The sequence below is a fragment of the Rattus norvegicus genome, chromosome 3 (genome assembly GCF_021556685.1).
Source record: "Rattus norvegicus strain SHRSP/BbbUtx chromosome 3, alternate assembly SHRSP_T2T, whole genome shotgun sequence".
NCBI lineage: Eukaryota > Metazoa > Chordata > Mammalia > Rodentia > Muridae > Rattus > Rattus norvegicus.
In genome coordinates, this window is record NC_141536.1 from 140,070,434 (window position 1) to 140,085,603 (window position 15,170).

General features: G+C 55.0%; 1 protein-coding gene across 5 annotated transcripts in view; it reads right to left on the reverse strand.

Moving 5' to 3' along the window:
- Positions 1–476: 476 nt before the first annotated feature.
- The window catches only part of Snph (syntaphilin), a 40,802-nt gene continuing 26,108 nt past the window's right edge, over positions 477–15,170 (reverse strand). Inside the window, exons 3-7 of one of the 5 annotated variants that reach the window (XM_087651047.1) lie at positions 12,473–12,500; positions 11,058–11,707; positions 10,307–10,414; positions 7,102–7,251; positions 478–4,526 (exon numbers count right to left, since the gene is read on the reverse strand). In XM_087651047.1, the coding sequence (XP_087507173.1) occupies positions 3,332–4,526; positions 7,102–7,251; positions 10,307–10,414; positions 11,058–11,239 (1,635 nt within the window). In that variant the 5' untranslated portion in view covers positions 11,240–11,707; positions 12,473–12,500 and the 3' untranslated portion in view covers positions 478–3,331. 5 annotated transcript variants of the gene reach the window in all.

Sequence of the window (15,170 nt, forward strand, 5' to 3'; positions counted from 1 at the left end):
CGGGCCCTGTCATGAAAGCTCCTGAAGATTCCAGGATCTCTGGTCCCATGACATGCCAGGGCAGCTCTTGTTTCCGGACAGCAGCCAGGCCAAGGTCGTACCTGTGCGCCTGAGAGCAGTGGTCTATGTGCTCCGGCATGCTTGTCATAGGGATGTTGGCACTGAGGGGCATTGGGACCCCTGCTGAGTGGTCATGGGTGTTTTGTGTAGCTACAGAATGGGCCAGAAAAGCCACTTTGAGACTATTTTAAAGAGCTGGAGTATTCTCCTCATGCCAAGCAGGCTGGGGACCTGGGATCAGAGAGTGCGGATTCTAGAACCTGTGCCTGATCACAGATGGGCGGTCCTACACGGCAGAGTCTGGTGGGGCTGGGCCAGCCAGTAGCTGATTCTGTCTGTGTTGGGTGCTGTGAGTTTCTCACCCACCCAGCACACTTCAGAGAAATGACACGGTACAAAGACACCAGGCTGAGGGGCTGTGTGTGTGTTCATGCTTTAATTCAGAGCTGTCTGCGACAGGCACAACTCTGTCTGAACAAAGAGACAAAGGAGACTGAGAGTTATGACCCCTTCCCACAGCCCCCCTCCTGTGTCCCCTGGAATCTGTCAAGATAGCCTAATGTGAGTGCACGGTGGCCAGTTTACATGTCGCCTAGATCGGAAGGGGGCTATGAGTTCCTAGGGTGGAGACCCCTCAGTGGCCTTTGGCCCTAGAGCCTGGGATATGTTGTCCTGTGCCTGTACAGGTGAAGAGGAGTCTCGGTGAAAAGCTATGTATGCTACCTGCCTGGACACATTGACCGTGAACTCTGCTCAGCGTTGCCTCTTTTCAGAAGTCCTCACGGAGCCCTGTCAGAGGGCTCCAGAACAAAGGAGCCACTACTTCAAGCCGCTGGGCTCCAAGGCCTCAGGAGCTATAGAAGGCAGTTCCTGGGGACACTTCCTCAAGACCTTGTCTGCTCTGACTGGAGGCAGGGGAAAGGAGCACCCTTAACATTTTTGCTCCAGGAGCCAAGGGCAAGAGGGAAAACTGCAGCCAACTGGGAAGGGGGGAGCTTTGGGGATGAGCATCTAAGGGGAGCCTGGCCCAGTTCCACCTTGCTCTCAGCCCCCTTCTCCATATCTGGAAACAGCAGGCTGCTCAAGTGTCTACCTCCAAGCCTACCTCTTGGGACTGCATGGGCACTGCAACCCCTTTGTAAGGATATGGGACTCGGGGCTTATATAAACTTAAGAAGAGGGCCATTACCCCAGCCTGCAGGGTTCCAGGGTCATCCCATGGCTGGGTAATGAGCTGCTCACTCCACTTGCTCTGGCAAGGAGCAGAGCCCTTCTGAGAGGCAGAACTCACGAAAGAGGATCTCTACTGTAGGTGAGTTCACAGGCGATCACATAGGCAGGGCTAGGGTCACGGCAGGAGCAGGGTGGTGGCCAGTTCACCTGATGCCTCTACAAACCTGGACCCTTCTCAGTGGCTTCTCCAGCAGCAGGAACAGAGTAGACCACAGTTGTAGCCCTGCCCAAGTCCACCAAACACGAGACACGACAAGAAGGCCCAGACAGCAAGACATGGAACAGAGGGGCTGCAAAGTTGGACTAAATGCCAAATGGTGAAAAATATATGGATTTTATGTTGTCAAATATAGTTCATACATTTATTTTTCTCAGCAGAGCTTCAACTGTTGCTAGGGAGACATATGGAGCTCCATGAGTACACGGCGCAGGAGACTGGGTCCGTGGCCAGTCCTGGCTTGGCTTTGGATCAGTTTTATCCCCTGTCTCTCCATGGTACCACCCCAGTGTCCTATGGGGCAGCCCCAGCGAGGCCTCAGGCATTTGGGTTTGGTTCAGCTGGGGTAGGAACGTTCCACCAAGGATGGCAGGTCTGCAGCCCCAACCAAGGTGGGGATGGGGGCTTGGAGGCACAAAGCGCACGGCAGAGGGCTCTTGCCCTGACGGCTAGGCTGGCTGCTGCCCACTCCCAGTGCATGCAGGTGCCCCTTTGGAGGGCACAGAGTGGTGGGGCAGAACTCATGAGTCAAGTAGTGGCCACTGGAGCAACAGTGAGGACAAGCGACCTTAGCAGAGAACCAGGGAGGCTCCCATGCCAGAGAGGGTGAGATGCAGGGCTCTACCAGCTCCCTGGAGGTGGGCCAGTCAGGTAGGTATGACCTCTCTGGGAAGAAGAGGGAAGTGAGGATCGCAGCATTTTCTCAGGCTGACTAGGCCTGGACCAGGAGCAGCACAGACAGGCTCACACTACCTGGCCATTCCCCTGCTTGGGAAGCACACTTGGGGGACCCTGCTTTGGCATGGAGAGGCAGATGTTGTGGCTTCAGAAACTCATCTGGAGGTGCCCCCTGATAGCCATCTTCCATCATCCTCCTCTGGAGTCAGCTGGGTGAAAGAAGTCCTCATCCCAGAAAGCAAGCAGCCCGGGGTTTCTGGGATGGGCAGGGAGCTGAGTGCAAACATAGATAGGGCTTGGGGCCAAAGGGGCCTGTGGTAAGTGACCTCTGACTTTCCCAACTCACTGAGGTACCTCTAGGCTACAGATGAGGTGGACTCATCTCAGAAGGTGAAGGGCCTTAGCCTTGCCTTCTCTGTGCTGGCAGATTTGCCCAAGGGGAGCTGGGGCTTGGGTAAGGGCTCCCTCCCAATCCCACGATAAGCATGTTAGGAGTAGTGATGGGTATTGGACATCTCACAAAGATCTAACACACCCAGAAGCCAAGAGGACAGACAGACAGACACAGAACCTACCCTCCTGCCTGAGCTGGTCATTCCAGCTGGACCTTACTTCTGCATCCTAGGCAAGGGAGGAGAGCTGGAGCCTTGGTGGGACCAGGGAAGCCAGACCCTGCGTGGAGTGGTTCTCTGTATTTTGAGTCCTGGCTGCCTCCATTTGAGGAGGTAATACTGGTCCAGGAGCCCAAGGAGAGGGGCAAGGGGTGGCCTGGAAGAGAAGGCATGGAGTGGGCCAGGTGCTGACAAGAATGGTTCAAAAGAGGGGAGGATCCTCGGATCAATAAGCCAGAGACTTTCTGAGCAGGGCCTGCCTTGTCTAGAGTCTGGGTGGGCCGAGGGGACAGAGGGAGGGGCGCTCTTACCAGTTTCTCCCTCTTCAATTAGCCATCTTAACCCCTTTCTCTTGACGTTTTTGCGATGCCTTTCTGAATCCCTGACACTACTGACATCTTGAGTGGGGGGCGCTATTCTGGGCCTGAAAGGAAGTTAAGAGGAAGCCAATAGGGGTGGGGGTGGGATGGAGGGCAGCAAGTGGCATCCTACAATCAATGGTCAGGCTGCCCAAAGTGGAGGGCTGGCAGCCTCAGAGCTGGGAGCCACCGGATGAGCCAGCGCTCGGCTGGCTCAGTGAACAGCTGATCCTGCGGATGGAGTGCAAGGCCACTGTGCAGCAGCCCCGCAGCAGGGAGCTGATGTTGTAAATGGGCTGGCCCTGACGCCTCTGGGAGCGGCAGAGCCAGGCCACCGTTGGCACAGCTGGCACCACCACAGCCAGCAGATCCACGATGTAGTGGCGGCTCCAGTAACTCTTGGGTTCCTTTTCGGTGGTGGTGGTGGTGGTGGCGGCGGCGGTGGCGGCGGCTGCCTCCTCCTCCTCTTCCACGGGACACACCACACTCACTGGCAGTCCTGGGTTAGAGTTGACTGCAGGCCGGTGTATAGCTGGCCCGCGGGTGATGGGCTCTGGGGCCTCCGGCTCGTCACCTACTGTTACCACCACTGCTGAGTCGGGGTCTCTGGGCCCTGAAGGGTGGAGATCCAGCTCTGAGTGCCTGTCCTTGAGGACCGAGCTGCACCCCTGAGCCTGGCCCACTTTCTCCAGGATGGTGTTCAGGTCAGGCTGGTACTGCACGAAGTCTGTCTGGATGGCCCGCTCCTGCATGCAGCTGGCCTGCACAGCAGCCTCCATGCCGCACAGCAGCTTCTCGTACGTGTTGCTGGCAGGGAAGCGGGGGCCCAGGTTGAAGGAGCTGTGCAGCGAGGCTTCCTCAAAGCCACAGTCCACTCCAGATGACAGCAGGCTACTGGCCTCCAGGGCTTCCGTCCGACTCAGGGTGTCATCGGCAGCCACAAAGCCGCTATCAGCTCTGTCCTCAGCAGGGGTGTTGGAGGGATCCCCTGCCTGGCGGTCCCCACAGACGGCTGGGTCACTCAGCTTGGTGTAGGTGGAGCTGCGGGTGAGGGAGCGCGCAGGGGACCCGCCTGCCGACTCCCCAGTTCCTTCCTCCTTGGCTACTCCATTCTGAGCCACCTCCATGCTATGCAGCAGCGTCTCCAGCTTCTTGTTCTGGATGTTGATGTCCACAAAGTACTTCTGCAGCCCCTTGTCCTTGTCGATCAGGTTGTTCTTGACAGTGTCGATGACCTGCTTGAGCTGCCTGATCTCCTTGCGGGCCTCTTTCAGAGCCAGCTGGGCCTCGACGCGGTGGCACTCCTCCTCGATCCAGTCCTCCTGCATGCGGGACAGCTGCGTCTTAAGGTCATCGATCTCTGTGTCCCTGTAAGCAAAGACAACATGACTGCTCACAGCCTGTCCTCCTGACCTGTCACTGTTACTGTGGAGGGGCAAGGAGATGTCACCAAGCACAGATGGCCCCTGATGGGATGGCTCAAAGCTAGAGACAAAAGTAGGAGGATTTGACGCCTCTTATTTCTTCCCATAGGGAGGAGTAAGGGTGGGTGGAACCAGGGGCCGAAACAGGAGAGGTTCCTTCAAGGGGGAGAAAAAAATGGCAGTAGGAGTCACATCCCATCTCACCCACGGAGCCAAGCTCTCCAGAGGAGACGACACGGTTCCTTAATTGAGGAGATTATTGCTATAAAAACGTAATAAACTCTTAATGCAAAATGGCAAACATTAGGGAGGGATACAGTTTCCTACTGAAAGCAGCTTGGGTTTTAAGTGGAGAGACATTTGTCCTCCCAACCCCCAGGGAAAGGATGGTGACATGTGACAAATGACAGCTTTTGCTGCTGGTCGGGGAGCTGATCATTTCAGCCTCTTTCGGAAAGACGAGTAGTGGTGAATGAGTCACAGGAGAGGGAGGAGAACTGGGTGGCTCTCCTGTACGCATGCTACTACGTTCTCTATTTCCTGTCAAGGGGAGAAGCTGAGGGATGGATTTGGGAAGTGCACAGTTACCAAGAGAGGGGCTGCGCCAGCAAGCAGAGCATGCCAAGACTTTCACCCAGATATGCTAAGGTCCTTCAGGTCTCCCAATTACAGACGGACCCAGAGGTGCTAAAGAGGGAGTGGTTAGTGAACCATGCCACGGTGACAAGAGGGCAAATCAGGGTGAGACTCAGTGGGCACTGGCTTCAAGCGGTGGGCAAGGATTTATGAGTCTAGCAGAGTAACTGTACCACATAAGGCACCATAGATTTTCCACTCCGGAACAGGCTCTAGGCATGGAGCACCTTCCTCTACTCGAGGCTGGCCATCCAACAAGGGATAGGAGCAGCGGACGGCTAGGGGGCAGTGAACTGGAACTACCTGAGCAGGCAGATCAACAGGCATGGGTTCCTTGCTCTCCCTCCTCTTCTCCCCTTCTCACTCATGCCTGCCCTGGGAGGTGAATCTGTGAGGAGGAGCTGGGTCTGCTCAGCTTGACTGCACCTTGTGCCTCTCTCCTTGGAGCCAGCTAGACCTTGGGGTCAATGACTTCCCACTCCTAAACTGGCCTGGTACTACAGGTCCAACATCTGAACCACATCTTAAAGGAAGGGGTTGGCAAGTACAAGATGGTCGACGTGCCACTACTGGCTGGCCCAGAGAGGAAGCTGGGAGATGGGCTGCTAGTTCCTCATGGACGTCAGTGCAAAAGGCCAATCGACTATGAGTGTCATTAGGAAGAGAGCAGGAACTTGAAGAAGGAACCTTAGTTCAAAGGTGGCCGAGCCCACAACTTGAAACCCACTGAACTCTGAAAACCACATCAAACCAGACTGGACTGGCTGCTTGGCAGAGGCTGGTCACACATGGTGTACTCTTAATACGTCCAGAGATCGATGGAGACGGGAAGATGAATGGGTGCCAGGAGCTGGTGATCAGAAAGGAGCAGCGGGAGCTGATGGGTGACTGGAGAGGATGGGGAATGGTTGCTAAGGGGAACGGGGTGATACGAAGAGGTCACCAGATTGTGTCAACTGTGCTAACACTGCACACCATCCAGTGGTTACTTTCGATGGGCCAATTCTGTGGCACAGAGAATACTTTGGGTGAAGTGTGGTATAAAAAGCCTCAGAAGAAGCAAAGACACAGTGGGAGGCCTGGCCCGAGCTCTACTCCCTTGTGATGCTTGGTCCAGCTCAGGGAACACTGGAGAAAGAGATAAGAGGTGGGGCAGCCCACCCTAACAGGACTCTTTGCTGCTTATGCCAGGGCCTCCTATGCATTCCATGCTGTCTTCCAACTTAAACTCAGTCTACTGAGTTCTGGCACAGCACGCATGGGCCATGCTGCTCAACCACTGAAGCGTCGCTCTAAAGATGAAACCACCAGGAGGGGCAGCACTAAGTGCCTACAGGAACCTGAGAATGAGCACAACTGGACCCGAGTCCCTAGGAGACCTCCAGGATGAGCAGGGCCTCACCCTTAGCATCTCCTGATCATCTAGAGGAAGGAAGTGGGCATGAAGGAAGGCTTCTGGGCCTAGGCTGACAGGCTGAGACACCTTTGTCTCACGCTGAAACCCATGTCTCTGTATAGAGAGAAGGGGGGGGGCGCTAAAAGGCTGTTTCTCACCCCTGGGGATAAAAAGTCAGATACACTCTGGTTCAGCAACTTGGGAAGATAGGATCCAGGGGAGAAGTTGCCACTTAAAGGAGCTGCAGGGCTATGGTAAGGGGTGTGACAGTCTAGCCCTTTTAGGGACCCCTTCCCACTGATCCCAAGCACCTGCCTAGAGCAGTCAAGGGAGTTTGGGGGCTAAAGCCTCTAAAGATGTGTCCAAATGAGTTTTTGCTGAGAGGAGGGTTCAGATAGATGGAGTAAGGGCGATACCCCAGGGCCCTGGCTCTGCTCAGGCTGGAGCTGGTGGGTGTCCCCAGGGCTTTCCCTTGCCTGCCACTCACCGATCCTGGAGCCGGTCCTGTGTGTCCTTGAGCCGGGCCTTCAGGTGCCGGATACAAACCTCCTTCTGCTGCAGTGGAGTCAGGTACTGCTCTGGGGTGGGAGGCTTGATGCCATGGTTGTCACTGCAGAGTGTGTACTTCATGGAGCGCCTGCAAGGGTGCGTCCATCAGAGGGGGGTGGGGGAGGAAGACGGCAGGCTGGGTGTAGGGCAGGGTCAGGGAGCAGGGGCCTCCAGCCTAACTCCATTCAGCTCAGCCTGTGCCACCAGCCCTCCTGCATGGGCCGTGAAGGTGCAAAAGACAGCCTTCTGCCAGGAGAGTTTAGTGAAGCTCCTCTGAGTGTAGGATAGGGACTCAAAGGCTCCTCTGCTTAGGGAAAAGGGACCTCTTCTGAGGCTTGTGTGTGCTAAGTGCTTTATGACACCATGTGTGGGCTCTCCCTGCAGCAGAAGGCTCAGGGAAGCCTTTGTCCTGTGAACACACATTCACTTCAGAGAGGCTGGCTCAAACATGCAGTCTCATGCGTCCTGAGCCCGGGCTGCAGAACGAACAGGGGGCAAGGGCAGGTTCCAAGAAGGCCTGGAGGATGAGGACTCACTTACAGAGGAGGTAACTTCTTCCTAGGAGGAGACACTCTTCTCCCTGCAGCTGACGGCCTATCTAGCATAGGGACAGGAATGGGGAGGGCAGACAGGCGTGAAGTCAAGGCCATTGTCTGCAGACACCCTGATGCACTCTCTTTACCTTCCTTTGGGAGCATACAGGTTTGCATTACAGACTGGGAGGTCTGGCCGATCCTTCTTCTTAAGAAATTCAGGGTGTCTCAGGTGTTGTACACCTGCATGTCCTCCTATGTGTACATACACCAACTTCGCATTGCCCTTACAGGCAATTGCCTGGTCCAGGATACCCACCATGTTATACACCTATGCTCTGGGGCATGTGAGAGACACATGTGGACAACTAGCAGCAGGGTCTTGAATGACAGCTGACTGGGTACCTTCTGCAACTGATACAGTGTGTCATACCACACCATTCTGGAGGAGTCTCTACTCAGAGGGCCGCTAGAGCCAGGATGGAGGGCTGGCCAAGGCTTTACTAGGAAGGAGAGCTCCCTGATTCCATAACAGACTGTGGTCCAGACGGTTCCACCCACAGCTTCCTGGCTGCAGGATCTGCCCTAGTTGGTTCTTGGTTTCAAACCCCAGGAGTGTTCCCTTACACTGGAGACTGGGTCTGCAGCCGTAACACCCTGATGCTTCAGAGGCTAGGAGCACTTAGGCTCAGCATAGACACTCCATAGGGCCAGAAAAGATAGGTCCCACGGAGACCCACTGTGGAAGTGGTCACGTTAAAGGCAGGTTTACAGTTTCACGCAAGACGCTATGTCGTATTTACTGTAGACTGCAAAGTGTTATAGGGAAGGAGGCAAAAGAGAGAGAAACCAGGTCATTCGGCCTCTCTTCCACTTGGCATGGGGCAAAGGGACCATAATTTAGCACATGCCACATCTGTAGCACATCTGCAGAGGCCTAGGCTCTCCCAACTTGGGTTAAGACCTCTTCAGAAGAGAAGAAGCCGTATAGCATCCTCCATTTAGACTGTGGCTGTCGTCCTGCCCTGCAAGGGATTTGACAGCTGGACACAGACCTGTGAGAGAGACCTGAGAGAGAGTCCTCAGCCTGGCATGAGGCAGGAGATGAAGAAGACAACATTAAACTGGTAAGGACGAGGGTTACAGTCAAGTGGGGGCTTTGAATGTTCTCAGCTGCTTTCATGGACGTTTTCCCAAGATAACATTCAATACATGTTTATAGTTTCTAGAGTCTCTCACTCTCTCCCTCTCCCTCTCCCTCTCCCTCTCCCCACTTTCTCTGTGGTGTGTTCATCCAAAATTAGAAGCATGTGATCGTACGTATCAGAGACAGCCTGACTGCAGTGAGGCCCTTAGGTGATGTGTCCTGTCCCCTCGAGGCTGCAGCCCTCCATTTTGGGCTACAGGACTTCTCCATGGGTGCTCGACCTGGGGTTTGAGCCCCTGGGGTGTGCCAGGGGCTTCAGATGGGAGATGTGTTATAAAACTGTTCGTAATAGACAAGTCTGGAAGCTTCCACTTTCAGGCTTTTCCAGATGCAGATCGGAAGCCCGAGGCTGGGCACATGTCTTACACATGACTATTTCCCTACCATCCACACCTTGGTGGAAACACCTGAGGTCTGTGGCTTTAGTGGCTGTGGCTATCACTGAACACAGATGACGTCTCTCTACTGAGAAGGAGCAGTCTGACTGTGGGACTGCAGTCAGAACACACCTGTCCTCTTGTGTTCATAACCCTCAGGCCTCACTGTGGTCCAGGATACACGGGCAGTCTGCAAACCCATTCGCTGATATTTCTGGATTATTAGGTCCATTTGATGGCAAAGAAAAAGTTAAGCCTTGGAGACAGGAGGCCAAATCCAAAGCCTGCAGGTCCCCCAAACCTTTCACTTCCTACTTGTATTCCAGCACCCAGCAAATAGGCCACCCCATCAGCACCTGGTTCTAATGTCCTGGTCTTCAAGGACCCACAACATTCCTTTACCTGCCCTCCAGGTGACTCTGTATTTCATGTGTGTGTCCACTATGTCCAGACCATAACTTAGCACATGCCACATCTGTAGCACATCTGCATTCGCAGAGCCTGAGACAATGCCCATATACACCTTGTCTTCTCCTCTTTGGCATGGTACCACTGGGGGGGAAAACACTGATCTTCTCTGAGTTAACGGGACTGGTTGCTGGTAAGTCAAGTGGCCTAGTTCTAACGAATGAAGTCATACAAAATTTCACAGGCAAGTGTCCCTTCTCCAAGCAATGAACGCAAAGGGGGCTATCTTCTTTGCTGACCTGAAGGCTGGTGGTACAGGAGCCATCTGGGGATCATTAGGACAAAAGACGTTCACATGGAGGGTGGAGCAGGAGGAAGAAAGACCCGTGATGTTTTGGGAGGTGCCTGTCTCTGACTCCCGCCTCGACCTCTCACTGCATTCGCTCGTGCCTATCTTACAGACAGGAGCCAAAGCTCAGGTGGGTGAAGTAAGCCGGTCTAGGCCAGTGTCAGTAAGAATGCTACAAGTGGGATGGTCAGAGCACGGTGCTGTTTCCCCATCTCCTGGGTACCATGTTCCCAGGCAGCCCAGCCAGGCTGGAAGGAGAAGCTGGTTACCTCGGTGTGGGGCTGCTGTCACTGCCCTTGCAGGAGCCAGAGTTGCTGCTGCTGCTGAGGGAAGCGGTGCCGTAGGCGTCCCGCACACTCACAGGTGGAGACGTGCGCCTGGAGGCGGGGAGAAGAGGCAGCTGCTCATTCTGGCTGGCAGGCAGCTGTGGGCACTGGGCGAACACTGCCAGGCCGCTGCGGCCCAAAGTGCCCCCGCTTCAGGGTCATCACAGGGAAGAAAGGCAGCAGGGAGGGGAACACACACACACACACACACAGACAAGGGTGACAGAACAGACAGTGGAAATCAAGATGGAAACCAGAAGGTGGCTGACCCTCCTAGGTCCCCAGGGTCAAGTACGGAGGCTAGACAAGGCTGTGGGCAAATGGTGGGCCCCAGGTTCTCTCAGCTCGGGGAAGGGTATCCATGCATGAACTGAAACAGAGGGCAGACGGGAGGCGACTGGAGGAGGGGGGCCCACAGGGTGGGAGCCAAAGGAGAAACGACTGCCCATGGGGATCAGTAATGGCAGAACTGACGCTGAGGGAACCTTCAGATAACTGTTATATCCACCGTGTCATCTGGGTCTTTAAATAGTTCCTGGAGGTGGCATGGATCGGCCCAGCCTATTTTAAGGATGGGGAAACTGAGGTCGCAATTGGCTTAAAGGCACACTACAAGTCTGCTGCACACACTCCAAGACAAAGCCCAAGGTCTTCTGAGTCTGAAGCCCAGGCTGTGGACAAGGGAGACACTCACCTGCGAGATCCGGCAGAGGCCCGTCTACTTCCCTGCAGGGACATGGCCATGAGGCTGCGGGTCCTGGTCAGCGGCGGGATGGGCGGTGTTCCCGGGGCTGAGGAAAGAGGGCGGGTTGTGGGGGGCGTAGGGAGGGCAGGGCCGGGCCATGTCATCCTCTCACTGGGGCCACTGCCTGGCATGACTTCTCCTCTTGCCCTTCAGGCACGACACCCCAGAATCAAGCGAGGACCTACAGGCTAGGCTGCAGGCAGCCACCTCTGCCAGTGAATTCAGTGGGGCTTGGCACAGGCTGCTAACCCCAGTTTAAAGTCTCAGTCCTCAGGGCCTCAGGGGTAGCTAGAAGTCATCAGTCCAACCCCAGATCTTCCAAGTCACAGTGAAGGTACCCAGAGGGGAAGACCCTGTCACAGTCAGACAAGGGCCTCCTGTCCACCAGTGCAGCAAAAGGATCTTCTACTCTACCAGCAAAGCCTGCTTCTCCCCAAGTTCCTGCCCCTCAGATCCTGCCTCCCACATCCAGTCCTCCCTCTCTGGCAGGGGCTGCAGGTCGAAGGGCTCCTGGTGCAGGAGTCGGAGCCCCCGATTAGGCCGCGCTGGGCTCGCGGACCGTCGCCTTCCCAGTTGGCACGTGGTTCGGGGCTTCCTGGCTACAAAGGAGACAAGACAGACGGACATACCAGCACACGTGTAGAAAGATAAATGGGTACAGACAAAATAGGTCATTCCGAGATGTGTCACACACATGTCCCTGTACATGCTCAGGCCCACGAGGCAGGACAAGCAGCCAGGCCCTCTGATTGCCATGCTGCATGCAAGCAAGCCAGCTTCTGTCATGGAAACATGCCTGCACATAGTTTAGCACATCCCAAGAACTTGAGCACAGGTCTGATGTACAGGAGGCCAAGGTCAAGAGAGTAAGAAGCCCTCCCTAGGTGCTGAGTATTCCAGGGTGGGTGGATCTAGCGAAACATTCACATGCCCAGGAGATTTGAGAGGAGGGATGGGTGGACTCAGGTCTTTTGACTCCACTGCTGGGGTCCTTAGGATGTTCTACTGAGAAGAGACAAGTAGTGACAAGGGACAGCTCTGCAGGGATGTCTTTTAGGGATAAGGGGGAGGGAGAGACCCCATGCAGAGGGTTAGCTGTCTGGGATCAGGGCTACACCAGCGTCAGCTTAGAGCTCTCTCAGACAAGAGAGTGAAACCTAGGCTTTCTGTAGCCGGAGGCTAGTTTTGAGCCAGACCGAGAGGTGGCAGCCCCTGATTGCACACTCGGGAGAGGGACTGTAGACAATCGCCTGGGGAAGCTTAGCTGAGAATGCCATGCCCTGGACCTCTGCCCGTGCTGGCGGGGAAGCAGCTGCCAAGCCAAGCCCCAGTGTGCACCAGCCCGTGCTACATGTGTTACGTACATCACGCCATTGATTTCTCCCAACAGCCCTATGAGGAAGTGCCGAGATTAGTCCCCTCTCAGAGATAAGGAATCAGGGCCACTACGAGCAAAAGGACTTGCCCAAGTCACACCCCAGTTGCGTGGCAGGACCAGTATTTGAACCAGACCAGCATCAGATACTGAGATCTCAAACCCCAGAGTTCCTGACCCAGGGACTACCTCCTTCCCACGTCAGGGGCCCCCCAGGAGCCTGCTTCTCCTGGACAGTAGTGGGACCATCTCCTGAGTGGACAAAGACACTACTCAGATGGCTAGTTTCCTGGCTGTGATACAGAACACGGTCTGTTCCCCTAGAGGGCCCGGACACAGCCAGCATTGTCTGCCCAAAGGTGTCAGGTGCTGGGCTGCAGGAGCCACTGACACCATGCCCGTCACCTGAGCTGCCCACCTAGCTTGGTACCATCCCATCCTCCAGGCTCAGTCACCCAAGCAGAGCCTCTGGGAACAGCAGCGGGGCCAGACCCATAGTGGAGGGCATGGGCAAGCACAAAGTGGGGAATCAGTGGACTGTATGCCTGTGTACAAAGGCACACAGGGGTCCCTGTCTCCGGGGCACAGAAGGACATGGTAGGAGCAGCTGGAGTAGGATAGGTGGGGGGATGGTATTTGCTAATGAGTGGACAAAGCTGGGAGGACTGCCTGCCATAGAGTGAGTCCTCTGTGGTCAGGTGACCCGTGAGCAGCTTTCTTTCCTTTGAGCCCTTGCTAGTCTCTTTACTGGCTCTGTTCCCACCAACACCCTTCTCCCTGCCTTAGCCTGTCGGAGGAGGAAGCACCTTTCAGCAGGCCTCACCTCCCAGTATGGCTTCTCTACCATGCCCGGATGAATGTGGCTGAAGAGTCAGCAGAGTCCAGGCTTTGGGAGGCAGGTGAGAGAGACTAGATGAAAACCGCATGTGGCCCTCGTACAATGTGAGCTTTGTCCCTGCTGCCTCTGCTACAACCTTGCTTGGCAACCTGCTTCTCCCTCCTCTTGAGTTCTGTTTTCCTTCCTCCCTGGCTGGGGGTGGGAATGGGGTGGCATTTGTACCTGGACACAGCTAACAGTCTCCTGGGAGATCAGAACTAGCCATTAATTCAGGGCAGAGTGGAAGTGGTATTTCCCCTGCTGGGATGGGACCTCACAGGCAGGGTCCCTCTTGGGAAGGCAGAAGCCACCCAGGCCCACAGGGTACCTCTTCTTCAGGATCCTGCCCAGAGGCCCCAGTGTGTGTCCTGCGTCCTCTCAACTCCTCCCTCTCATCATAGCCCCAGAGAGGAGGCATGTTGCCATGGCATTCTCTGTCATGTGGCCTGTTCGGCCTGGAGTCCCACAGGCCTGTCCCCAGGCAGCTGGAGGCAGCCACTTGGAATAGAAGGTGAAAGGAAACCCTAAGCCACGGGAGCGCGGCCAACAATCTCTCATCCCTTCAACCCCAAGGGCACCCACCCCTCTTCATACCAGTGTCCCCGTTTCCCCATTGTGCACACTCCATAGCAACTACTCAGTCATCTGCCTCTTGGATTGGTCATCCCCATGCCCAGTGCTGCCGAAGGGCTTAGAATGAGAAGCAGGAACTGGAAGGATGCAGAAATAGGGCTGAACAGGTCTGGGGTTGAATTCTGGCTCCTGTACTCTCCTAATGCATGCCTCAGTCAAGCCTGCCTACTTCTGAGATTCAGCCTCTCCCACCATGTGCTGCACCTCCTCGCTGGGTGCTGTGAAAGTAACACGAAACATTGCCTGCATAAGGCATGGCTGTCACACAAGAGCCACTGAACAAACAGAAACACACAGTGGGTCTGCAAGTAAATAATTGAAGTGTGATATGACCTTCAAAAAAGAAACACATCCAAGACATTTTGGTGGCCTCAGGAAGGTCAAAGAAAGCTTCTTCTAACCAGGAACGTGTGTTGGGGCTGGAAGGATGGGCAGGAGTCCACCGGTGGGAAGACAGGGCAGCATGACCAAAAGCAGTAAGTAATTCAACAACATGGCTGCTCTGAGGCGAGGATCAGTGGGAGTGGGGCCACATAGCCTGGTAAGCCAGAGTCTTGTCCAGTGGACCACAGGGAGGCACAGAACTCTCCCACAAAGGAGATGTGACTGTGAGAAAGCCCTGGATAGTGTTGGTAGGGAACAGGCAGGACCAGAAGAAAGGAGACCAGGTGGGAGGCTGTGAAAACCTTCCAGGGGTGAATTTAGGAGGGCATGGGTCTGGGCAGCATCAGAAGTAATAGAGAAAGGACCTGGACCATGTTTGAAATCCACCAGAAGCTCATGGTCATGTGAAAATAAAATGGGAAACACTTAATCTTAGTGATCAAGTCCTTTCCACCTACAACAGTCTCCTTTTCTTTTTTCTTCCCCCTTCTCCTCTCTGAGCGTGTGTGTGTGTGTGTGTGTGTGTGTGTGTGTGTGTGTGTGTGTGTATGAGTATGTGCATGTGTGTGCATGTTCATGTGTATGTATGTGTACATAATGAGAGCTCTGTTTGTCAAGGCACCGCCATATCTATGCTTGAGGTATTTACCGTACCCCACCCCCAGGTCTGTGCATTCACCCTGTGCCCAGCGGGCTTCCTGTAGGGACCGGCCCCCATCCCTTCCTGTCTTAACCCCTTCGCTGGAGTTCCCTGGTGTATTTCATAGCGACGAACACCAGTCAACACACAGTT